This window comes from Typopeltis vanoorti, chromosome 10 (genome assembly GCF_054136105.1).
Source record: "Typopeltis vanoorti isolate ZY-2024b chromosome 10, IOZ_Tvanoo_1.0, whole genome shotgun sequence".
Classification (NCBI taxonomy): Eukaryota; Metazoa; Arthropoda; class Arachnida; order Uropygi; family Thelyphonidae; genus Typopeltis; species Typopeltis vanoorti.
This window is the reverse complement of record NC_143558.1, coordinates 119987727-120013925: the sequence shown is the minus strand read 5'-3', so window position 1 is coordinate 120013925 and position 26199 is coordinate 119987727. Positions and strand designations below refer to the sequence as shown.

At 37.6% G+C, this 26199-nt stretch overlaps 1 protein-coding gene across 1 annotated transcript in view; it reads right to left on the bottom strand.

The window, feature by feature from the left end:
* The window catches only part of Dhc64C (dynein heavy chain, cytoplasmic), a 1087706-nt gene that overhangs the window by 931556 nt on the left and 129951 nt on the right, over window positions 1–26199 (bottom strand). The window contains exons 11-13 of the mRNA XM_090398628.1: window positions 16664–16967; window positions 7989–8144; window positions 1406–1537 (exon numbers count right to left, since the gene is read on the bottom strand). Coding sequence (XP_090254754.1) covers window positions 1406–1537; window positions 7989–8144; window positions 16664–16967 — 592 coding nt within the window. The remainder of the gene's footprint in view (window positions 1–1405; window positions 1538–7988; window positions 8145–16663; window positions 16968–26199) is intronic.

Here is a 26199-nt window from a genome sequence, read left to right as displayed (position 1 = left end):
CAACAAATAATTGAGAAATCATGGGAACATAACAGAGATCTGTATTTAAGTTTTGCAGATCTGGAAAAAAGCATATGACAAGGTGCCAAGAGAGAGCTATTCAAAATGCTGCAGTTGTATTGTGTCAGTGGGGCATTATATCAAGCAATACTTAGTCTTTTAGAATTGAAGGTAGCAGAAGATGGTTTAATGTTAAACCTGGTGTGAGACAAGGTTGTACATTATGCCCTCTGTTATTCATTATCTATATGGATCGCATTATGAAGGAAAGTGGTATTCAACCTGATATCAAAATTGGAGATGTGAATGTCAGCTCTTTGCTTTATGCAGATGATGTTATACTTCTAAATAAATCCATTACAAGTCTGCCAGATTCCCTGACTAAATTGAATAACTGTTGTAACAGTTATTCAATTTAGCTGACCTTCATATCTGTTGAATAAAAGATATGAACATCAGCAATAACAAGACAAAGATGATAAAAATAGGCAGAAACATTGAAAATATCAACTGCATTGTGAATGGAGATCCTATAGAACAAGTAAAACATTTCAGCTACTTAAGCACGATTTTTAGTGAAGATGGTAAATTAAATATGGAAACAGACAACAGAATCAAAGCTAGTATGGTAGGAAGTCAAATGAAGAAACTTATATGGAATAAGAGAAATTAGTCAAAACAATAAATTAGCTGTATACAAGACAGTGTACAAACCAGTTTTAACTTATGGATCTGAGTGCTAGGTTAGAAGTAAAACACTTGGCTAAAGACTAGAGACTGCAGATATGAGAGTCCTGAGAAAGATTAGGGGCAAGAACAGATGGCATCAATGGCAATATCATATTAAAAACAAGGATATTAGGAAAGAACTTGAAATTGTTAGCATCCAGGAATGTGTCAGTAAAGCTAATCTCAGGTGGTGTGGCCACTTAAATAGAATGGGAGAGGAAAGATTAGCAAAACAAGTGTTATCTGCCAGGTTGGCAGGAAAAAGACCCAGAGGAAGACCAAGATACAGGTGGATTGATACGGTAAAAAGCGCCTTAGAAGATAGAAATATAAGGTCTGACAATGTTGGAGTCTTGACAAGTAACAGACTGATTTGGAGGAAAATTGTAGATAGGAAGTTAGTAACGATGTAATTTTTTTGTGTAGTACTATCATATCCTATACATTGAGGGTACATGTCAGGAATTTGATGATGATGTAACAACTATCTATTTATTCTTATTTTTTGCAAGTGTTGATCATGGAAACAAATGCAATTCCAATTTCAGTTCTTTGTGTTTAATTTGAATCATTAATAAAATATTTTATTAATGATTCATTATATTAAGATATTTTGAAATTTCAAAATTTCAATATATAAAATTTTTTATATATTGTTTACTTTCTTGAAACTCACCTCTTTAGAAAGCGTAATTATTTCTGGAAGAAAGTTCACTCTCAACTTCAACACATTTCCTTTGCCAGATCGTGACCTTGTACTGTCAATCGCAAATATACGTCCTGACACACCAAGCTGCCTCTGTTGAACCTATATCAAAAAAAAAAAAGTTCAATTAGCAATAGACATAAAACAGATAATGCTGGAGTTAAATCTGTAATTTAATAAAGTAAAAATATGACCAATTAAAAATAAAAATGTAACTAAAGTAAGCAAAAGTGGGAGAGACTGAGGAACAAGGAATAACTGGTCATTTTGGTTTAGTTATTCGTAACACTGCAGGGAAGAGACTAGTTGAGTTTTGTGCATTAAACAGCACAAAAGAAGATTGTACACATGGATATCACCTGATGGACAATACAGAAATCAAATTGACTATATACTTGGACAAAAAAAGATGGAGAAGTGCAATTCAGTCTGTCAAGACTTTTCCAGGTGTAGACTGCGGAACAGACCATGAGTTATTAGTGGCTACGATACATGTGAAATTACGAAAACTGAAAACAACACAAATGTCGATCAGATATGATCTTGGAAACATACCAGCTGAATACAATATTAGCATACAGAACAGATTCTACACTCAATTTGTGTGAAAGAGAACCAGATGAACTATGGGAAGAGATTAAAGATATAACTAAATCAGAAGCAAAGAAGAATATTCCAACAGTTTGCAAGAAGTTTAAATGGCTGTCAGAAGATGCCATCAAAACTGTTCAGGAAAAGAGGAAAATGAAGACCATGGGAAATTTGCAGAAAGTACGGCATTTGAATGCAGAGTTTCAATGACAAGCCAGAAGAGACAAGGAAAAATACTTTAACCAGGAATGCCAACAAATAGAAGACCAAAACAAGAAAGGAAAAACAAGAGATCTTTTCTAAAAGATCAGAGAACTAACAGGGAAGTTTAGTGCCAAAGTAACAATATTGAAAAGTAAACACAAAGGATATCTTACAGAAGCTGCAGACATCAAAGAAAGATGGAAAGAGTATACAGGAACCCTTTACAGAAAGGACTTCAAAATTACTGAGAAATTTGAAGAGCAGGATTATACACAGCAGCCAGTACCACTGGAGAGTGAAGTGAGCACTGCAACAGCTATCCGGTAAGAAAGTACCAGGAGGAGATAGAATACCTATCGAGTTGCTCAAAGCCCTGGGAGAAGAGGCAGTTAAAATTTTAACAGCTCTATGTCAGCAAATTTGGATCACAACTACATGGCCTAGGGAATGGAAAAAATCAGTTTATATAGCTTTATTGAAGAATAGCGATGCAAGAGAGTACAAAAATTACAGAACTATAGCACTGATTTCTCATGCAAGTAAAGGCTTACTTAAGATCATTCAGAAAAGACTGGAACCATTCGTGAAGAGAGAAATCCCAGATGAACAGGCAGGATTTTGAAAAGGTAGAGGAACAAGAGATCACATTGCCAGTGTGAGATGGATAATAGAAAGAGCACAGGAATATCAAAAGAATGTCTACCTTTGTTTCCTTGACTATAGCAAGGCTTTTGACTCTGTAGATCATGTGAAACTGTGGAATGTGTTAAGAACAATGGGAGTCCCAGAGCATATCATTATCCTTCTGAGGAATCTTTATTATGAACAAGAAGCTGCTGTCCAAACAGATCTTGGAGAAACTGAGTATTTCACAATAGGTAAAGGGGTGCGACAAGGATGTATTTTATCTCCGTACCTGTTTAACTTGTACAGCAAATACATTTTAAGAATGTCAGGGCTGGAGGAGTCTTCAGTTGGAATTAAAATTGGTGGAAGAAATATTAATAATTTAAGGTATGCAGATGATACCACCTTGCAAGCAGAATGCAAAGAAGATTTGGAGGAACTTATTATGAAAGTTAAAGAAGAAAGTGCTAAATATGGTCTTAAACTTAACCTCAAAATGACAAAAGTTATGGCAACATGAGAACTTAATGATTTTGAAGTAGATGGGGAGAAAATGGAAGCAGTTAACAATTTTGTGCTCCTAGGATCCCAAATTGATAAAGATGGTTATTGTACTGAAGAAGTTAGAAGATTATTACTAGGAAAAGAAAGCAATGACAAATTTAAGCAAGATCTTTAAAGATATTAGCCTGGCAACAAAAATCAGAATTGTGAAAGCAATGGTATTCCCTGTGGTACTGTATGGATATGAAAGTTGGACCCTGAGAAAGAGTGAAAGAAGGAAGATAGATGCATTTGAATTATGGGTTTGGAGATGCTTACTAAGAATACCATGGACTGCAAAGCATACCAATAAATCAGTGATAGACAGCATAAAGCCAGATTGCTCCCTTGAAGCTATGATCATCAAGCAAAAATTGTCATACTTCAGACATATTATGCGAGCAAATGACAGTCTGGAGAAGATGCTTGCTAAAGTTAATGGAAGCAGAGAAGAGGAAGACCAAGAATTAGATGGGAAAATGGAGTTAAAGAAGCAACTGGAATGCAGTTGGAAATTCTAAAAGATATGGCCAGGGACAGATCTGAATGGAGAATGTATGTTCATAGAATCACCAGGAGTCGAAAATGACTCGATGGAACATAACAACAGCTAAAGTAATATAAAAAAAAAAGACATGAAGTGTGATTTAATCTTTGTTCCACATCAGAACAGTTAGTAATTATTTGTCATATTTATGCTATATCTTATTTATTTATTCTTATGGAAAAAGCAGCTACAGGTAAATGTCCAGACCAGAAAGACAATCCAGGGCCTCATCTGTCACCTTGTGGACGTCCTGGAGGCCACCACCACCATGAATTTGGTGCCTTGGGCAGTCATTCACAATATAAGTGATCGTCTGGGCCACAGGGGAACAGTCACAATGAGGGTGGTCTGACAGTCTCCATTTATGAAGTAGGTAGCCACATCTTTCTGGTTAGTTCTGATCCTGTTGATAGATGCCCAAATCTTCCTAAGAAGGGCAAAACCAGGCTGCGGAGCGCAGGGATCTTCAACCAGGAAACTATTTATTGGAAGATTGCTGGACAAGTGTTCTCTCCACATGTCAGGCAATGATGGAAGCACCTGAAGAGAGTTCGCCCATGGACCAGAAAGGGTTTTTTGATTTTAGGCAAAGACTAGGTGGATTTATGAGTCTGGTGCAGGGGAAGAAGCGGATTGCTCAATATTTTATTAAATACTTTAATCGAGGCTTGTCTTCTCTGTATATTTGGTGAGCAATGTTAGATAGGACAGGCAGTCAGGGGAGATGGGTGCCACTCAGTGTCCAACTAATTGTACGCATGGTAGAGTTTAGCTGGATGTCTACAATGTTAGCGTGCGCACTTCTTTCCCAGACATGGGCACAATATTCTGCTGCAAAGAATGCAAAGACTAGTGCAGACGACCTTAAGACATCAGCACCACAACCCCAGGTTGTTCCAGCAAGCCATGAGATATTATTTCTCATTTTAATTTTGTTGGACAGGTTGGTGATGTGCCTTTTATAGGTTAGACTTCTGTCCAGGTTAGACTTCACTCTAGAGTATTTCGGGTGAGGCTCATGTTCTACCATTTTGCCACAGAAAGAGAGGTTGAGGTGTCGATTCACCTCTGCATTGTTCAGGTGGAATGCTGTGGACACATTTTTTGTTGGATTTGGCTTCAGGTACCACTGCTTGAAGTACACCTCCAGGATGTTCAGGTCTGTGTTCCGATTGGCAAAGGAGGTAGACTGGTGTAGGATAGCAAGATTATCGGCATATATATATATATATATATATTTGCTTGAGCTGGTATGTGGTAAGTCAGACATGTAGATGTTAAATAGTATAGGGTCTTCCACACAGAGCTCTGTGGAAGACCATTGTGGAGGAATCTGGGCCTGCTCTTTTTTCCACCAATATGAACCAGAATCTTTCTGTTGGAGAGAATGGATTCAAAAAGCTGGAAAGTTGTTTTGCACCTTATAATATTGCTTAGCTTTAGGAGGTCCCTAATCCAAACTGTGTCATAACCTGATGTTAGGCAAATGAAAGTGACTCCAGATTTAAGTTTCTTCTGGAAGCCTGCTTCAGTCTATGTTGTCAGGGCCTGGACCTGGTCACGGCAACTGCCGATGCTAAGGTCACTAAGTTGGGTGACTTCTTGTATGTGATCTATTATAGAATTCTCTTTTTGAATCCTGCTTGTTTCTTTACTATTATTTTCTTGAAAGGTGGTTTTGATTCAGTTTGATATAATTTGTCATTAACTTATATATGTGATAGCAGATATATAGGAGAGTAATTCTTTATGTCTTCTATGTTGCCTTTTTTGAAGAGAAGAATCATTTCTGATGTCTTCCATTTTGATGGTAATTTTCCTTCTTTTAGGTACCAAGTAAATCTTTCCCCAAAAGCTTTATAAAGTTGTGGTCCTCCTTGTTGAATATTTTCATCTGATCGATGACAGGAACTGTATTTAGTTTCATATTTTTGAGTGCATATTCTATTTCATCTGGGAGCACTTCTGATACATCATATATATTTATTATCAAGTTTTGGTTTGGATAAAGGATATTTTGATGTAAAAAGGTCATTGTAGAAGTCTTGTACTATCTTTTCCATTTTTGTTCTGTTTGTGTGTCTTCTTCCATCTTGATCTAGTAGTGCTGTTGGGATTGGCTTTCTCATAGTTAATTCTCTTTCAATTCTTTTCAGATTCAGTGGCATTTCTCAGTCTTTTTTCTCTGTATGTTTGATAGTCCTCTGGGATCTTTCTTAATACTTTGCAAATAATTTTATATTCAAGTTGTGAGTTTGGTATATCTTTCAGTTCTCTTCTATCTTTTAGTAAATTCAAAATTTGTATAGAAAGTCTTTCTTTTTTGGTGTGTTCTTGATAGACTTTAGAATTTTCCATGCACTTCGATTTCCCAGGAGTGTCATAATTCTTGTCAGTCATATTTGGTAATATTCCATTTTATTTGATCAACAGACTGCTTAAACAAATCATGATCTAAACATTTTGGTTGTGTTGCATGGTTTGAGAATGCCTGTATTTTTTCTTCCATCTTTTGCTCAATTTGTAGGATTGCTCACAGTGGTCAGTGGTCTGAATGGATGTCAAAATACTTTTGGCCAATTGTTCCTACCTCTTGAACTATTCTTTTGCAGTCTGTTAGAATAATTCTAATAATTTAAACACTATACTCAGTCAATATCATAAGGCATTTCTATGAACAATGGAATCAGTACAGGCAACTAAAAACATGTGACAAGGCATTATAAACAGGAAGATTACTTCTGGGAGACAGTGTATTACCTACACTCAAGTAGAACATTGTAAGACAATGGGTGTGAAAGGTCAGAAAGTGCATGGCAACTGCTGCCTTGCTGAGACTGCAACAGTGTTTTGGGTATACTGAGAGAGAATAAACAGAAAACATGTCACCATCAGAATGGAAAGAGCAGAATGGCACCAAATTAGATAAAGGCATCTTTTTTTACAATTCATGGTTGAAATGTAAAAAAGAAACATGGAAGCATCCTGCATCACTCTTCCACATGGGATATAACAGCAGATAAAGTTAAAGTACCATGCCTGTACCACTGAAACAAGAAGCTATAGCTAAGTTTGATGAAAGAACATCAAACACTGGACACAAGAAATGAAAGAAGGACTGCATTAAGTGATCAATCCCAGTTCCTATTATTTCATACAGACTGAAGGATGAAGATGTTCAAAAATAAACACAAAGGGATGGACACATCACACTTGGTAACAACAAAGCAAGACTCATAGTAAGGAACTACTCCTTAGTCTGCTTTCCTGACACTCCTTAAATCCTCTGATACCAGCAGAGCAAGAGATGAACAGTAAATTCTATTAGAATGGTGTTGCCAAGCAATGAAACAGTCAACACTCATTCACATTAATCATTTAAACTGTAATCAGACGCTAAAAGGATAATGTGACATGTTAGGTTCCTGTAACCAGAAATGGTTACAGGAACCTAAGTGTCTTTCTTAATGGACTGGCTTCCTTAATCACTGCATCTCAAATCTCAGCGAGCTTAGATGGGATGCAATAAAACAAGCTGTTCACAGGGACCCAGAGCAAGAAAGTCTTGTGAACCTGAAGAAATTCATTCCAGCATATCATGTAGATATGCTGGAATGTTTCCAGCATATCATGGAGTTAATGGTCTAGCATATTAAAGAAATTCTGAAGGATTGTAACATTCATCATGCTAATAAGTAGCTCTAATAAACTGGAGACTCAGTGTAGAGTGAATTATGAAATGCCAGTGCCATTTCATAATTCACTTCTGAAGCTAAAGCATTTTCCAGCCAGTAAGTATTGTAATAGATCAATAAGAAATATTGTGTATTATTTACCACTACATTGGAAATATATCCCAATTAGCTAACAGAATCAATTTCTATCAAAGAAACTTTCCCCTCCCTGTTCTTAAAGGATAGCATACTTGAAAACCTTGAAATGCTGTGTGTTAATAAATGGTAAGTATAAGCAATCATGATGCTTGAAAAAAAGTAAATTAACTGGAAATTAACAAATCAAAAATTCTACTATGATACTCACCATTCTGGCCCAATCATCAAATATACCTTGTGTATTAAGTTTCAACCTGAAACTATCAGCATCTCCTTTTAACTTTTGTCCTTCCACGTGGTTTTCCCATCCTTTACCAAGTACATCCTCTACCCTCTTCATGTATACTGAAAGTTGTCTATCAATCTGTATATAAAAAAGAATAATGGAATTTACAGTAAGATTTGAATCAATCTGAATACCAATGAAACCAATAACTGAACAGTTTTATTTTTTAAATTTTAAGTTAAAGCATATTTCACTAGAAGGATAAAATTAAAAACTGCTGAAAACTTAAGTTTCTCCTTTCTCTCTGGTAAACTAGGAACTTGAATTCAAAATGAACTTGCTTTTAGACTTTTAAAGAATCTGCAATAGTCATCCCCCAGATCTCTTAAAAACCAAGGACTTGTTTTCAAATACAGTAGTCCCCCCCTTATCTGAAAGGGTACGTTCCAAGACTCCTCAAGCAAACCTGAAACTGCAAATAGTACTGAACCCTCTATATACTATGATTTTTCCTATACATACATACCTATGATAAAATTTAATTTATAAATCAGACACAATAAGAGATTAGCAACAATAACTAATAATAAAATACAACAATTATAACAACATACTGTAATAAAAGTTATCTGAATGTGAATGGAATATTAACAACCTCAGCATATGTTTATTATTATTACTCATTCATCATTTTCATGAAATTAAAACCTTTCACCTATTTCACTGAAAAGGAAGGACTTTATGGCTTTTCTTTGGCATATATGAATATTCCAGCATCACTACTCTTGCACTTTGGGGTATTAAGTAAAATTAGAGTTACTTGAACACAACCACTGTGATACCGCAGCAGTTGATCTGATGACCGAGAACTACTCAGAACGATGCACAATTCAAAACTTATAAATTGTTTATTACTAAAAGAAATGGCCATAAGACTTCATTTTGAGGATTAAAATAACATAGGCAAAATATATTAAATCCAACATTATTTCAAAGTCTAATGTTTGTAGAAATTATAAAGGTCATGGGAGTTGACCTGAGAGCTTACAAGAATACAATGCTTGCCATCCCCAAGTTCAATTAGCTACTAAATAGTGAAGCTAAGGCAAATCAGGGATGCTCAGGTTTCTTCATATATAGATAAATAGTTTCTGCAAACATTCAGTTTTCAAATAATGTTGGATCTAAAATCCACTTGGCTGTTGAAATTATAAATTATTTATTTCTGGAATTTTCTATTTAATATTTCCATATCGGGGTTGACCGAGGATAGTGAACCCACGGATAGGAGAGGATGGTGGTACATCCATAAATCTCTCATTATATCTAAAATCTTGTTAGATTTCAATTTCTTCAACAATTATCTTCAATCTTTACTGAGTGACAGCTGATGTAGGATAAGCAACTGTGCATTCTTGTTGGGGGTGCTTAAGGAATGTGGAGAACCGACCAGGGCTCCTGACCTAATGTCCAATACTCACCTTCTGGTGGTGCACCCTGTTGGGTATCTATTTGGATACTGAACGAACGAGGATGGGTTGGCAATTTGGGATTTAGCTGACCAAATTGTATTATTATTGGCTTAAACCAAAATACAAAATGGTACAACATGACAGAATTTCATGCAGGCTGGGGCATCGCCTGGTTAAACAACGTCCGCGTTGTTTTCGCCAGGGAACCAGGGTGAACAGCGAAAAGTCAGCTACTAGAACAAATCTGAAAAACACACCCCAATTCAACATCACCAGAGTTAAAGATCGCTATTATCAACATAAGAAGAAAGAATGGCAAAGAAATGGAGCAAGCTGAGAAATTAGATAAGTACCAGATCGACATAATAGGGGTGACTGAAACAAAAGACAAAAACTGGTGAGACCTTTATGAGCAATAAATACAAAATGTTATATTCAGTCAATAACAATCAAAGAAAAGAAGGAGTAGCCATAGTATTCAACACAAAATACGAGGCTAATCTTCTTGAACAACAGGCAGTCTTGAGTAGATTGATGAGGGCAAATATGAGAATGGGGAACTGGACAATGAGACTTATTTGTAACTACGGTCCCACAGAAGGGTCTACTAAGGTAGAAGTGGAGGACTTTTTTGAGGCTTTAGACAAAGCAACTGACACAATGAAAAAGGAAAAGTTGGTCCTTGTTTTGGATCTAAATAGCAGAGTAGGAAATGATTGTCAGACATACAAAAATATTTTGAGAAAATTTGGAGAAAAGAGCAAAGTTATTAATAATATCAAATACCTGTTGGATTTCTGCTCATGACATGGACTGGTTATTACTAACACCATATTCCAACATAAAAATTTGCATAAATTCACATGGAGAGAAGAGGCAAGGAATAAGAAAATTCTCACTGATTATGTTATTGTTGATAGTGATGTTTTCTCCCTGGTGCAGGACACCAGAGTGCACAGAGGATTTGAAATTGGAAGTGATCACTATTTAGTCTGGAGCAGGATAAAATTGAATTTCATTTTGCAAAGAAAAACATGTAAGAAAGTTTTAAAGCGAATAAAAGTTGAGCAGCTCTCAGATGTTAACTGTAGACTAAAATACACAAATTTTATTGAAAAAAAAAATGATAGAGCTTGAGAACCTTGGAGATTCAGTGGCAAGCATTGAAGAAACCCTGACTGATTCAGCCAGAGGCATGTGGTGAGGTTGTCTGCAAGGATAGAAAAATCAGAACTCCATGGTGGACACAGGAAGTTAAAGAGTTAGTGAAGGAAAAGAAGAAAGCATATCAAAAGTTCCATTGAAAATAAGACAACTTGTGCTCTTTAAGAATACAGAGACAAATGTAAGAAAGCTAAACACTGTGTAAAACTAGCTAAACAAAAGTCATGGGAAGACATTGGTAAGAACATAGAAAATAAATATCAAGAAGGTGGCACAAGATATTCTGGAGGTTATTGAAGAAGCTTAGAAATGAAGGAAAGATTGCTGTAAAAGGAATTAGAGATGATAAAGGTGACATGAAAACAGGAGAAAAAGATATCCTTGAAGTATGGAGTAATTACTTCAAAAAATTGCTAAATGAAACAAGTAAAGATAGCAAAGTGGTAAAAAAAAAACACTCGGTAGGCATACAGTCCAGAATACTTATCTATACTTGAAGTAGAAAAAGCCATCAAAGGTTTGAAATGTGGAAATGTAGCAGGAATAGATGATGTTATACCAGAAATACTGAAGTATGGAGGTATAAAAGTCCTACAGTGGCTGCACTGCATAGTTCATAAGGGCTGGACAGAGCCTTCGTGTCAACAAATTCCTGATGATTGGAGTACAGCTCTCATAGTACCCATATATAAAAAGGGAAATAAAACTGAATGTGAGAATTACAGAGGCATATCCCCTACTGAGTGTTCCTGGTAAGATTTATGCAAGTATACTTGAGAAATGATTGATAAGAATTGTGGAAGAAAAGCTTGGTGAAGAACAAGCTGGATTGAGACCAAATAGAGCCTGTCAGGATCAGATCTTCACTTTACGACAAATAGTTGAGAAATCATGGGAATATAACAAAGATCTGTATTTAAGTTTTGTAGATCTGGAAAAGGCATATCACAAGGTGCGAAGAGAGAAGCTATTCAATACGCTACAGTTATATGGTGTCAATGGGGCATTATATCAGGCAATACTTAGTCTTTATTTGAGTTGCAAGTCAGCAGTTAGAATTGAAGGACATACAGGAAGGTGGTTTAATGTTAAATCTGGTGTCAGACAAGGATGTACATTATCCCTTCTGTTATTCATTATCCATATGGATCACATTATGAAGGAAAGTTGTATTAAACCTGATATCAAAATTGGAGATGTTAGTCTCGGATCTTTGCTTTATGCGGATGATGTTATACTTCTAAATAAATCCTGTACAAGTCTACAAGATTCCCTGACTAAATTGAATAACTGTTGTAATAGATATGGTATGAAGGTCAGCATTAAAAAGACAATGAAAATATCAAGTGCATTGTGAATGGAGAACCTATAGAATAAGTAAAACATTTCAGCTACTTAGGCACGATTTTTAGTGAAGACGGTAAATTAAATATGGAAATAGACAACAGAATCAACAAAGCTGGTATGGTAGGAAGTCAACTGAATAAATTCATATGGAATAAGTGTTTAAACTAGTTTTAACTTATGGATCTGAGAGCTGGGTCAGAAGTAAAACCCTTGACCAAAGACTAGAGACTGCAGATATGAGAGTCCTGAGAAAGATTAGGAGCATAAACAGATGGCATCAATGACAATATAATATTAAAAATCAGCATTCTTGGATGCTGATATGATAATATCAGCATCCAGGAATGCATTAGCAGAGCTAATCTCAGGTGTATGGTCATTTAAACAGAATGGGTGAGGAAAGATTAACAAAACAGGTGCTCTGTCGGGTTGCAGGAAAACAACCCAGAGGAAGACCATACAGTAAAAAGTGCCTTAGATAATAGAAATGTAAGATCTGATAATGTTGGAGTCTTGACAAGTAACAGACTGATTTGGAAGAAAATTGTAGACAGGAAGTTAGTAATGATGTAAATTTTTCATGTAGTACTATCATATCCTGTACACCACTTGAGGGTACACGGCAGGAATTTGATGATGCATTCTTGTTAGGATGAATTTATTCCTGTAAATTTCAGAGTATTGTTTCAGCATTTCAAAAACTGCTTTATCTATTTTTATTGCTCTGTTTTATCTATTTTATTACTCTTTATGTTCTTTCTATAAACTCAGAAGTATCTTCCAGTTGTGTGTGAGCAAATTTAGTTGGCACAAGTTTTCATATTGGAACAACTATTGAATCCTGTGTAATAATCCACACTTTATTTGTAAACCAACCCTTTTCTAAAACGAAAGTTTAACAGATTCTTAAAACAACTCAAATTTCCTAAATTGGAGATGTGAATGCACTTCCAAAAATAAATATTTGTCTCTGAACAAAACAATAGTGTTTCAACAAGACTAGAATACCTAACTAACAAAAATATAATTTATTTTATGTTACTCCCACCCACATAGAGTTTTTGTAAACCTGTACTACATTTGTACCATCGATGAGATAAGGATTTTTCTTTTTTTTTATTACTTTTACTTTGTTATTTTGCATTTTTATTTATTTTTCACATAGTCCAGAAAGTCTGCTTTAGAAACCAAATATGGAACTTTCAAGCCACCTGCTTCAGGCCTCGAAGCAAGCAGAGCAGTGGTCTCACACACTAGGCGATGAAATTCATCACCTAGTGTGCGAGATATTATTACCACATACGCATTTACAGAAATTTTTCCCCTCAAAATTATCTTAATGAGATTAAAAATTATGACTCAGAAATTACTTAATTTTTTGTAAACTGAATTATTTATTAAATAAAATTATCTTTATTTTCTTTATATTTACAGATTTCTTACTAACCATTAATTCAATTCAACTGCTAGCCTGGTAGGTCAAGTGTTTGAGTATGTGCTCTCTAAACAGGTTTCAAGTTTCAAATATGGGCATGGATGTTTGTCTTTAGGTGGGAGATGAATTTCGTCACCCAATGTGTCGTCACCACCCTATTTATTAGGAAGCCTGAACTGGCTAAAAATTATTCTGTGTTTGTCCTCTAGCGCCGAGTTTCTGTACTAGCTCAAAAATATACAAAACTAATGAAAACAGAAAAAAGCTTAGCCTTCAATAGTACTGAAGTGTCATAAGTTCACAACCAACTGGGGAAAATTTTTTTAAAAAATGCCACCCCAAAAGATTAGCTATTTATTTTTTCTATGAACTCTGAAAGCAATCTGAAAAAAAGTTTGTGGGAAGCCTAAGCAACTTGAAATTTGATACCATCTTTCAGTTCGGATCTATATCAACAAAAAATTTTCTTTGCAAATGCAATAGTGGGAAACCACTCGGCCTATGATCAATATAAGAAAGCCAAGAGAAATGGCTGCAGTCTAATTACAGCCATACGTTAGGCGGACAAACAAGGTAAATAGAGCATATCCAATAATTATATCTTTTCAAAATAAATGCAAATGATTCCAATTCTCAGAGGCAAAGATAGCTATAAAAACCATCAATTTTGTCAAATACATCATGGTGAACTGCAGGAACAGCAACAATCAGAATGAGATATAAGCAGGATGGTGATCATCATATTTACCAACAAAAATATAAATAACCAAATAATTTTGCTGTAGCACTTTTTGTACACCTATGCGAAATGTTAATTTTCATTGGTTTATAATGAGGTCATTTTCATAATAAGGAGACACAGCTAATGAATTATGCATTCCTGTACTATTAAATGTTGAACAAAATCATGCATACAGTTTTTTCCATAGCTCTTGAGCTAAACAAGTTGGCTAATATAATTTTCCAGCAAAAAATAGGAACAATCACAGATGGTTTTTTTTCCTTCCATGACTGAAGTTTTTTTTTTTACGTTGAGTTTTATGAATCTTAACTGTGAACAAGAATTTCTAAAATAAAAATTTTAAACTTGAAAGGAAGGAATCTGTTGTATACATAGATAATAAAAATGCTCAATGGCAGTAGGATGAAATAAAACCACTTCCTCTCTTCAGGAATCGATACAAAATAAATAACGGAAAAAACTCACGTAGAAAGATTATTTAATAGTATAATTTTTTTTTTTTTTTGTTATTTATTTTGTATCGATATGTCTACTCACGGTATACCTCTTTTAAAACTTAATCTCTTCAGGAATGAAAGACTACTCATGAAGTCAGGATGAGTTAAAAACCTTGAGATCCAGTGAAATCGGAAGAGATGCAAAATATGCATCACAGAAACAGCCAAATGAAGCAATAAGTCTTCAAAAAAGTACAAAACACATTATCTGAATAAGTTTTAAGTAGTACTTATGGCATAGATATAGACTGATCATGTTAACACAAGAAACTTGATTACTAATCTAAAAAATCATATCTATGATCTGAAACTTAAGAATCACCTTCAGTAGAATTAACAATTTAAATAAAGGGTAGGACAACAATGCATTTTCTAAGTGAGAAGAGACAAGCAGCTGCTAGAGCCTAAAGCAGTTATGGTACAGTAGATATGAAGTTGATATATTAGAAAAAATTATTCACAGTAATAAGGCTGACTTCCCCAAATTTAAATGGTAAGTAGACAGTCATTACAGTCATTACATTTTTTAAAATTTTTTTAAAAAATGCCACCCCAAAAGATTAGCTATTTATTTTTTCTATGAACTCTGAAAGCAATCTGAAAAAAAAGTTTGTGGGAAGCCTAAGCAACTTGAAATTTGATACCATCTTTCAGTTCGGATCTATATCAATAAAAAATTTTCTTTGCTTAAGTGTAGGAATCCCAATGTAGGAATGCTTCAGCATACTAAATAAGTGGTCTAATTTGAAATTGCATGTATGTAAAAGACAAGTCCTCAAACCAGAAGATTCTGTAGTCAGTGTCAAATCCATGCTGAGCAAGACCAGACTTACTTTTAAAAAAATTAATGACTGATGTGTTTCTCCAGTCTCAACAGTACACCCCTCTTTGTCCAAAATGAGAAGAAACTCAAAGAACTATGAGAATACCTTCAAGGGAGAGAAGACTGCTTATCCTTGGATGATTATGCAGCAAGTGACAGGAAAAAAGTTGTTATCAAGTTATATTTTGTCAGGATCCTTGTAATTGGTTCAGAGATTCTAACAAGAGGAGGGATTGGAAATTATGCATAGTGTTGGATTCTTATATGAGCCTTGTATGAGCTAGATCTCTGAGTTCCTGCAGCATTGCTAGATCAGGTCATCCTACTGCATGATTGCTCTAGTTTAATGTGAGAAAGGTTTAAGCAGATGACATGCTCTTTTTAATAAACACTCTACGTTACCTGTTTCCACCAAGGATAAGCAATCTGTTCCTCTCTCTCCCCAGGTGTAAAACAACTAGGTCCTTATGATGTCTTCTCTCATTTTGGACAAACAGGACATCCTGCTAAATGTAGGATTATGTCCCTCATCCTCTATTTAAAAAAAAAAAAAAAAAAGAAAAGAAATAATAAAAAACCACAAGTCTAGCTCAGCATGAAGTCACTGAGACCACAGAACCTTCTCATGAAAGATTCACATTTTACATAGATGCCATTTCAAATCTGAGCACTTAATAGGTGCTGACACATTTCTACATGGCTCCAATTGTAATGACTACACCACCAAAATGAGGTACTTTTGCTTCTGTATGTATCAATTTCATATCTATTATACTATGACCACTCTAGCATGTAGCTCATTTCTCTTATGAAATCTACTGTTATTCTGACTTGCTGAATTGTTAGTTACACTGAACGTGATCATTAATTTTCAGATGGAAATTTTTGGTTACTTATATTACGAACATGAAGACTAAAACATTACTATAGTCCACACCAATCAAAAATAAAAGAGCACCAAGTTTACAGTATCCAGATATCTACTATAAACATTATATACAATGCATAAAAATATTCATTGGTTCATTAATTAAGAGCATTTTTTTAAAAAAATACTCAGAAATTCACAAGAAAAACACTTCCTTATAGTTAAAAAAAAAATTTTTCATTCTTAGTTTTATTTATTTATTTCTAATTTTATAATATATTATCAATGTAAAGAACAGCATACACTAACCTGTTTTGCCCATATTATGGATCCTGAAACTGGAGGAAGGTCTCTAACTCTACTCATCCGGCATGCCTGGCTCTGAGGATATTGAACCTTAAACTTCTCATGAAGAGCTTCTATGTCATCTTTCACTCTCTGAATAAGTTGTGTTTGATACTCTCTAATTGCACCTCTAATGTGTGGTCTCACAAAAAGAGCATTAAATCTTGAAAATATTCTAAACATTTCATTAGCATTCTTCGCTGTACCTAACTGATCACGAAGACGAGCAGTAATACGGGTTTCAACTCTATCAATACGTTCTTCATATCTGCAAATAGGCAGAAAATATTCTCTTAACTACAGACGATCAAGTCAAACAGACTGATAGTTAATTACTTGTTAGCTTGAATTATATATTAATACTAGCTTGATACCCAAGCTTCGCTACAGTATTTAACTACTATAAATCCATTTTGACGCCAATAAACTTTCCTTTGATTGCAATGAACAATTTAAATTTAGCACAACTACCCCATGTCAGGCAATGCCCTGTAATTATTAACAGTCATAGTTCCATCGAATGACATGACCAACACTACCCTTTAATTTGATACCTCACATTATATTTTTAGACATGACATTTTTACATAGAATTTGAAATTTATAGATGTTTGTTATTTAAAAACAATCAAATTATAACGCTTCTGGGTATATAACATTTTGTTTTCTAAATCGTTATTTTTGTTTATTGAATGGATTTTGTGATATTACAGCATAGTACACATGCTTCTCAAAAGTGTTTGCAAAAGTAAATGAAAACTAATAAAGAAAAGTATATATAGTTTGAATAAAGTGAGGTGTGTTGATGCAGAAAAACAATGAAATGAAATTTGAAATTTCCCTTCATCTTCAACATTTGATGAAGAAATAAAAAAGAGAAGATTGTAGTAAAAAAAAGAATGCAAAACATACCTACGACCTTTTTTTCTCTACTTAAAAACCTCTTTGTACACCACATTGGTGGTTCTCCCCTCAGGTGCTAGGATCACTGACTGCTGGGTGAGCTCACTCTGAAGCAGGCTACGTAAAACTGCCCAAGTGAGAAGCAATCCTCTCTCAAATCAATTCCTGCCACCTTCAGAGACTGCCCCTGGGACTTGTTGATGGTCACAGCAAAGCAAACTTGAGGGGACACTGCAGCCGCTTGAACTCTAAAGTATATGTGTCGCATGAACACCTACTCCCCCCGATGACGTTCCTGTGGAGGGCCTTCACTTGCAGCATGGTACCATTGCAGAGTTTGGGCTGGTTGAGGTTCCACAGCAACATCACTGGAGGACCCCACTTTGAGGAGAAGCTTGTAGGCTGGGAAGCCAGAAGGGTTGAGGGTGTTGAGGTACTCCACGGGTAGTGGACCACATCATCCGTATGCACCACTGAGTCCACAGACCTCTACTCCATTTCTGTCCCTTTGAATAAAGTAGAGTCATTAAAGACGAAAGCCTTGTCGTTCTTGGGGAGGGGGGTGTAGAATGGCAAGCTCGCACAGCGAGTCCATGGACTTCTCCTTCATATCGGAACTATCAGGGTATATCTTGGCTGTAAGGTCTGCTAGGGTCATCACTACTGAGCCCAGGCCTGCAGAGGAATGGTCACCTTTCCCTCGGACTCGGGATACTCTCTGTACCTTATTTTGAGTATGAGTTTGGAGAATTGCCCAACGGAGACACTGCCTCTCAAGTGGACCCTCAAGTTCTTCCTGAGAGAGTTTCCAGATGAGCTGCCATAGAGATATGCCTTGACGCGTGCCTTCAACTCGTCAGCTGTAGTTCTCCTTGGCACTACTGGCAGTCTACCGGAAGTCTCCAGCTAGCAGCATGCTGACTCCCCCATCACTCCATCGTTGCCCCTGATGTCTTTGAGGGTTATGCTCATTGCATCAAATCCCCTCCTCTTGTGTGCCGTGGTGCTCTCCTTGCCTCCCCTCCAACAGCGTAGCAGCGATGCCGGAGGATGCGACAGCAAGGTGATGGTACAATCGCTCCTTACTTTCTCCAGGAGCAAGTTGATGAGGAAGATCTTCCCAGTACCACCAAGAGCATCCAGGAAAAAGACCTGCCCAGCACCTGACTCAATGCTACTAAGGACTTGCTAATAGACAGCAAGCTGATCATCCATCAGTGAACCCTCGTTATTCAACACCACTTGTGCCAAGGTGTTCCATGTCGTAGCTGGTATCCCTCATGTAGTCCCTGTTCCCCAAGACTCCTCCAGACCTTGTTGGCTGAGGCAGGCCATGTTGCAAGCCCTAATCTCCCAAAGCCAACACTGCATTCTCAATCAGCACCAGGCATATGTTGTATACCTCGTCCATCACCTGCTGCGCACTGCCTTGCAACTCCCTCTCTATCACGTGATGTCCTCTGAGAGACTGTCTTTGTACTTCTCCCAAAGACGCAGAGGATCAGAGTTGACAGAACACCAACATCACTCTGAAGAGCTCCCACAGCATGAAAGGAAAATCACACAGGGCAGTTTCCTCCAAAGTAGAGTCTCAGTGCTTGTCATCCTCCAGCAAATATAATGCATTGCATGTAGACTGGAATGTGGGATGGAGGATACCATTCAGTCTTCAGCTCTGAAAGGACGTTGGGCCTCGACCCTCATGTAGCAGAACGTGGAGATAACACTCGGTTCTGCTTGTGTGGATGGTGTACACCCTTCCCAGCATGTGGTCATTCTTCACTCCTGGCCAGCCATCAACATCCTTCCCCCCACTTCCTTCTCTTGAACTTATTCTTCCACTCAAAGTAATAAGGGACCTCAGAGAACAGGAGGATTTTGCAAATTGGTCAGTTTTACATAGCTCAAAGAAAGCCAAGAGTGCTGCCTGAGGAGGGTTGTTAAGCTTCTCAGCCAAGTTGTTGGAAGTGAAGTACAAACGCTGGCCATTCATGAGGTGAACAGCGAGATGGAAGACAGTGGGATACCTGTCATGAATGGGGAACACTAAGATCCTGCAAACTGCCTGCAAGCTGCTGATGTACTACCCACTCTCTTACACCTCATCTCTCTCATTCTAAAGGGCAAAAACTGCCTGTTCACTGCCCTTGTGCAAGTACTTGCAAATGTAATTCATGGACCTGACAGAGTTGCATAATTCCACATTGATGTGAGCCCTGAAAATACGTGACAGGACAGTGTTGTAGGGTACCAACCAGTGGATGTCCACGTCTATCCCATTGATTTCTACGGTGAAGCCACAGTCAGCTGGAGACCTCCTCCGATACTGCAGGTATCCATCGTCTCCAGTCCGAGTGTACTTGACAATTAGCCAGGGATAGCTCTTGCTGCAGCTGCCTCCTTTCATGCAGGGCACATGAATCTTGGCCTTGACAATATTGTGGAGGAGAAGGTCTTACTCAGGATCTGGTATATAACACAGATGACTTTGTGGATCATGTCAGGGAAGACGAGCTGCTCTAGCCATAGCAAGATGTGGATGTGAGGCAAAAACTGCTTTCGCCACTCCACAGAGTACATGAAGCACCACACTCCCCCTTGTCAAAGAGAGCCATCATCTTCTTCACCTTGAGATGGAACACCCTAGCTACAATGCTGTGATGATCATGGGACTTTGGCCCAGACAGCAGTGCATCTATGATATCCTTCCACCTGGGGTTACAGGTGAAATTGATGAACAGATAAGGACAACCACAGTGACAGACGTATGTCATGGAGTCTTGAGTCTGCTCATGCATGTAGTAACGTCCCCCAGTGAAGGAGGGGGGGAGCACCATTATTTGACACAGCTGAGCAGCATCTCTCAGGTGAATGTAGCTCTCTGCCCTCAGCTGCACCTGGTTGTCCCTAAGGTAGATCAACTCTCAGTCTCTATTTAGGAATAGATGTCAACCAAAAACTGACTGAAGAGGGAGAGGAAGTACATCATGTGGTTGACCTCCCCTTGCCTGACCATGATGCGGTAAGAGTAGAAGCTCGCTGCGCAGACTGTCTTCTTGAAGGACAACTTGGTCTCAGGGTCAAGCCGAGTCATGGCAAGCTGTCCTTCAAGAAGACAGTCAGTAACCATCCTCGCCATGGCAGAACAGGAGCAGGTACTGCACAGTATCATATGACTGGTTGATCTCGCTGATGTGCCGCAGCGCATTGTCATGTCTCTGCAGCATAGTCTCGCTGCTCAAATTGCTGACCAACAATCACAAGAGCTATCTCATTTGCTGTTGATGCATTGAAGCTCCCTCCATGAGCACCAGCAGGATTTCTATCTGCATGGATGACGACTTTGAACTTTTTGCAGTTTGGAGGTACCTTGTCCATGGCGGTCTTCAGGTCCTTTATGTAGGTAGCTGTTGATGACGTGTAGCATCCTCTGCAGTTGTTTGACCAATCCCTGTTTAACATCAGGAAAGTTGCTGCACTTGAAGTGCAGCAACTTTCCCTTTCGTCCTCACCCATGAAATACATTTGCAGGAATTGGGCTTCCTGTTGAGATACTGACAGCAGACTTCCTACCAAGTGATACACCTGCCCCTGAACTTTGAAGGTTGGTATGAAGCCGTCTCGTAGACCCTGCTTGGCCCCAAATGAATGTCATGTTGAAGCAGTCATTGCACTTCCGAACACAGTCCACAAAGTGAACATGATCAGGGTAGCTGTCCATTACAGGCTGTAGAGAGGCTTGGGCAGAGGATGAAAGGGCAGGAGCTACACCAGCAATGCAGCACATGCTGGGGGGAGGGGGGGGGCCTCCTTCCACTTGAGCGCATTGCAGTACTGCACTTGTAGCTCATGGCACCCATAGCTACAATGCTGCCTGCCTCATAAGCCATGCCTGAGTGAGCCTTGACCTTCCTTGAAGTGCTAGCCTTTCTACTTATCTTCCAGGATTGCTCTGCTCATATCGATACTCTGCCACCCTGTGCACCTCGGGGTGATTTTGTTCATACTTGGCCACCGCAGCACAGTGCACTGCAGGATTACTCTGCGTATATTTTCTTGCTGCATCTTTAAGTTGCTTCCTCCTTTTAGCATCAGTGTATCTGGCATGATGTTTGCAAGGAGCCTTCTTGGGGACAGGAAGAGGTGATGGCAGTGAGAGGTGTGAGGAAGAGTTGGGCTCAGGAAGGAGTGGTGTGGTGGACACTACCTCAGATTCATGTGACAAGTACGCATCAAAATGGACCCTAGAAAGGTCTTGCATAAAGTGTAGTCTCCTCACAGGGTGACTTCAGCACTGAGACTCTCATAGAGCTCACCATTGCAGTAAACCTCGAAGACAAACTCAAACAATTGCCTAGCAGTCACCAGCTCACATAAACCACCATAAGTAAAGGGTCAGGACATGTGAGCGAGGTACTCAGTGAAACTGGTATAGTTGTCCCCCCCCCCCCCCCTCGCTGTCATGGAACATGATGGTGAACTCCTCCCAGTTGTCCACCACGTCCTCACGTGCATCTCTAAGCCATTAGCTGAGTGTCATACATGAGATAGGAGAGGGACCAGAAGAGGCAGACTCCCTCTTCTGTGATAGTGACAATGGTATGAGGCACCATCTCCCCATAGCATTTAAAAACTCAATTGCCATACCGACTTAAAAAAGAAAAAAAGAGAGAAGGGGCCAAATGCAATAAAAAGTGAAAAATAATCCTCTTAAATATATGAATTTAAACTTTTTTTGGAGTTGGCACCAAATTGAACGCAAACTAATTATATATATTTTCAATTACATGATAACCTATTTAATTGTTGTCGAATATTACTAAAAGTTCTGAAAAGAACTGATTCAGAAGCATGGAAAAATAACTAAAGCATGAAGTAGTCCTAGGAACAAATAATTATTCACAGAATACTCATATGCATGCATGGATTTAGCCCCTCAGCCACTCATTCTTATCAATACAGGTCACAACTTCTCTTGCGAGAGTGTCACCTATGCAGCTAACACGCTGCTAAATGTGTACTTGCCCCCTAGTGGATACAGGTGTAACTACACAAAATAAGGTACGTGTACTTTCATTGAGAATAAACATATTTCTTATTACTAAATATATGAAGTAATGATATACAACTTCCAATACACATACTCACTTTTTTTTTGTTAGTATAAGTACATATAGCATGTGAACTATACTTTGTATAGAGTTAATTTCTTTGCACTAAATTTGGCACCAACCCCAAAAAATTTTAATTCATATATTTAAGAAAGGATTATTTTTCACTTTTTAGTGTATTCTGTCCCTTCTCTTTTTTTTTTTTTTTTTTGAAATCAGTTTTATTGTTTTTTTTAAGTTATTTAGCTTCGTTCTTTCATTTTTATAAAGATATAGATAAGCCTACAAAAATTGTTAGGGGACCACTGGAGAAACATCCTCTTTCAAATAAAATATACCCCTTTAGATCTGAAATTTAAAAAAAAAATCATTAAAACACTTTCTAAAAAATTTTAAAAAGACGCCTATATGCCAAAAAAGAACTCAACAAACACAGGAGATACGAAGAGTTCTATAATTCACCCCCAAATCTAGATTAGTTCCTTTAGGAGTTGATTAGGGCAAAATCCTGAATTATGGTTTTAAGCATTTGTATGTGTAACTTTTGTAAGTAAAAACCAAGTCAATAACTCATTGGGCCTAAGAGATATTAAAGAATCCGTGAAAACACATTTTACCCCTTTTCCCCCCCTTAGAGGTCGATTTCTAAAAATCCCTTCTCGTGGATGCTTACATCAAGAAAGGAATATACTCCTTGAATTTCATGTTTCTAAGTCCAGGGGTTTTGGCAGGGCATTGAAGAGTCAGTCAGGACATTTGTATTTTATACATATAGATTATCTAGAATGTACCTTAAGTGCACAATGTGTCAATAACGTATGAAAGAATACCAAACCCATTTTTAGAGTGAAATGAGTTAAATGAAAATGAAATTTGGAAGGAATAATTTATTACCAAGATATTAAAAATGTCTGAACTATATACCGAGTAACTTATGCAACAATCAACAAGCTGTTCAACAGCAAGTGCACCTCATGCTAAAATGATGTGATATCAAAATGACATTCTTCTGGTATGATTATGATACAGGGTGAGGTGATAAATAAGGGACGACTTGCTTGAAATAAGGAAGTGTTTCTAAAACTGCATTCAGTTAACCTGGTAATGCCTGGGGATTCTTAGACAATGACAGTAAGGAAGAACATAAACAAAAGTAGGTGGGTGGTATACCTGTCCTAACCTAATTTTATTTCAGACTTCTTTGGTGCTGGTTAAACTGGCAAAAGACAATGTGTATTGGATTTGTGTGTCCTTTTAGCTGTTCACATATTGTGCTTCAGCCAAAGCATATTTGAAAGCAATCAGTTATGATGTCAGGTATGTGTATGTCTACACATACTTTTGTGTTGGGTTCATACATTAGAGATTGATTGGTCAACCTATAATATGTTAGTACCATGTATGGGAAGAGAATTGGGAAACAAGGAACTTGTTCACATTGGATTTGAAGGCCTGTGCATTGTATTCCTTGGGAAATACATGGGAGGGAAGGCTGTTTCAGAATATACAGCAGCAGTAGGGATGAAAGAGGAAGAGAAATTGGTTCTATGAGTATGGAGTTCGACTATAAAGAGATGTTGGGTGGTAGCTGCACATATTTCAATGGATTTGGTTGAGAGAGAAGGAATTATTGATAACAGTTCTGATGACCATTTACCATGGAAATATTTATAGAAGATGCATACTAGACACAATTGAAAGAGGAGGTGGAGTGAGTTGGCAACAGATGAGTCAATCAGTCTGATGCTCTCCTATACTGCATCAAGTATTTTTAGGGAACTCTTAGGGAAAACCTCCCCAGATCAGTGAGCAATACTCAATGGATAGGTGGATGTTGGAAGTTTATTTTCCACTTGGTTTGACTATAATAAATTTAGTTTAATCCCTTACCCAAGTGTAGGCAAACAAAGTTTGTGTCTGAAGTAGTTCAGGACTGAGGCAACTCGTAGCAAAGGTGGACCAAGCTCTCATCACTCCTTGTCTCAGTATCTCCCATAATGCAAAGCACATCACCTTACAGACATGGATAATGCTATGCATTAAGGGAAGGGCCACTACCCAGACCGGTTTCGACCTTTATTGAGGTCTCGTCAGTGGGAGGCAGACCCAGAAGTGGTGATACTAAGGCAGAAGCAATGGAAAGGTCATATTTACTTACACGAGTTGCCAAAAGGTGTACCACCTTATTATTAATTTACTCTGGATTTAGAGAAAGATGTTGGAAGTTTATTTTCCACTTGGTTAGACTATAATAAATTTAGTTTAATCCTTTACCCAAGTGTAGGCAAACAAAGTTTGCACCTGAAGTCTGAAGTAGTTCAGGACTGAGGCAACTCATAACAGAGATGGACCAAGCCTCTCATCACTCCTTGTCTCAGGTAATACTTGTCTGGGTAAAGGATTAAACTAAATTTATTATGGATGGGTGGATTTGTGATTTGTACAGAGTCAACAGTGTTCAGGGGTAAAGTAATGCCTTGAGCAAAAGAGGAATCCTAATTTTTTGGATGCTGAGGAGGCAATGGTTGTAATTGTTTATGCCAACAATTTTGAGGTCAAGATTATCCCAAGAAGAGAAATCTCTTGCCTAGAGATTTCAGTAAGTCAGGGATAATATGGCTTTTTGTGGAAAATAAGGCAGAACTGTTTTGTAGTGTTGTAATTGACAAGTTTATCTGAGCCCCATCAAAGAACAGTTTGGAGATCACAATTTAGGTTTGCAGAGGATGCTGCTCCGAGTTATGGTGGTTTGTTTGATACAAGGTATGTCAAGTGAGGATGAATGTAGGGTACTGTTGTCAATAAAACTGTGTAATTGATTAGTGGTCAACTGGAGCAATGATTAATGTATAGCATTAATGAACCCATTCTGTTTTTTACCGAACGGGTGCAAGGAGAGAACCTTGTGGAAGCCCAGCACTAGAAGATAGGAACCATCAACCATCACAGGTGTGCGACCAGTAAGAAAACTGGAAACCCAGATTGAATGATGGAAGCTTACTTAATAGGCCCTTGTGCCAGACCCAGTCAAAAGCCTTGGATATATCTGCTGAAACCCTTGAATTTCACCAAACTTTACCTTTCCATGGTGTTTATCCAGAGGTGTGTGACATGGGTGAGTAGATCCCCTGTTGAATGACATTAGTGGAAACCATACTGGTAGTCGTTTATTAGCATGGACGTTGGCTGGTGACTGTTCTCTCCATTACTTTAGAGAGGACTGATGTGAGAGAGATTGGCCGATAGTTTGATAGTAAAGATTTGTCACTCTTCTTGGGAATAGGTTAGAAATGGACTAATTTCCAGGGTGCAGGAGAGATGTCATTTAAATAAGAAAATATAAAGAAGCGACATAGTATAGGAGCCAACTCCGGAGCATAATATCGATTAATTTATAATTAATTACCAAATTGCTTCCCAATTATTTCCTTGATGTCTTAAATGTAAAATCTCATCAAAATTGGTTTCATCAATGGAGGGGCGGAC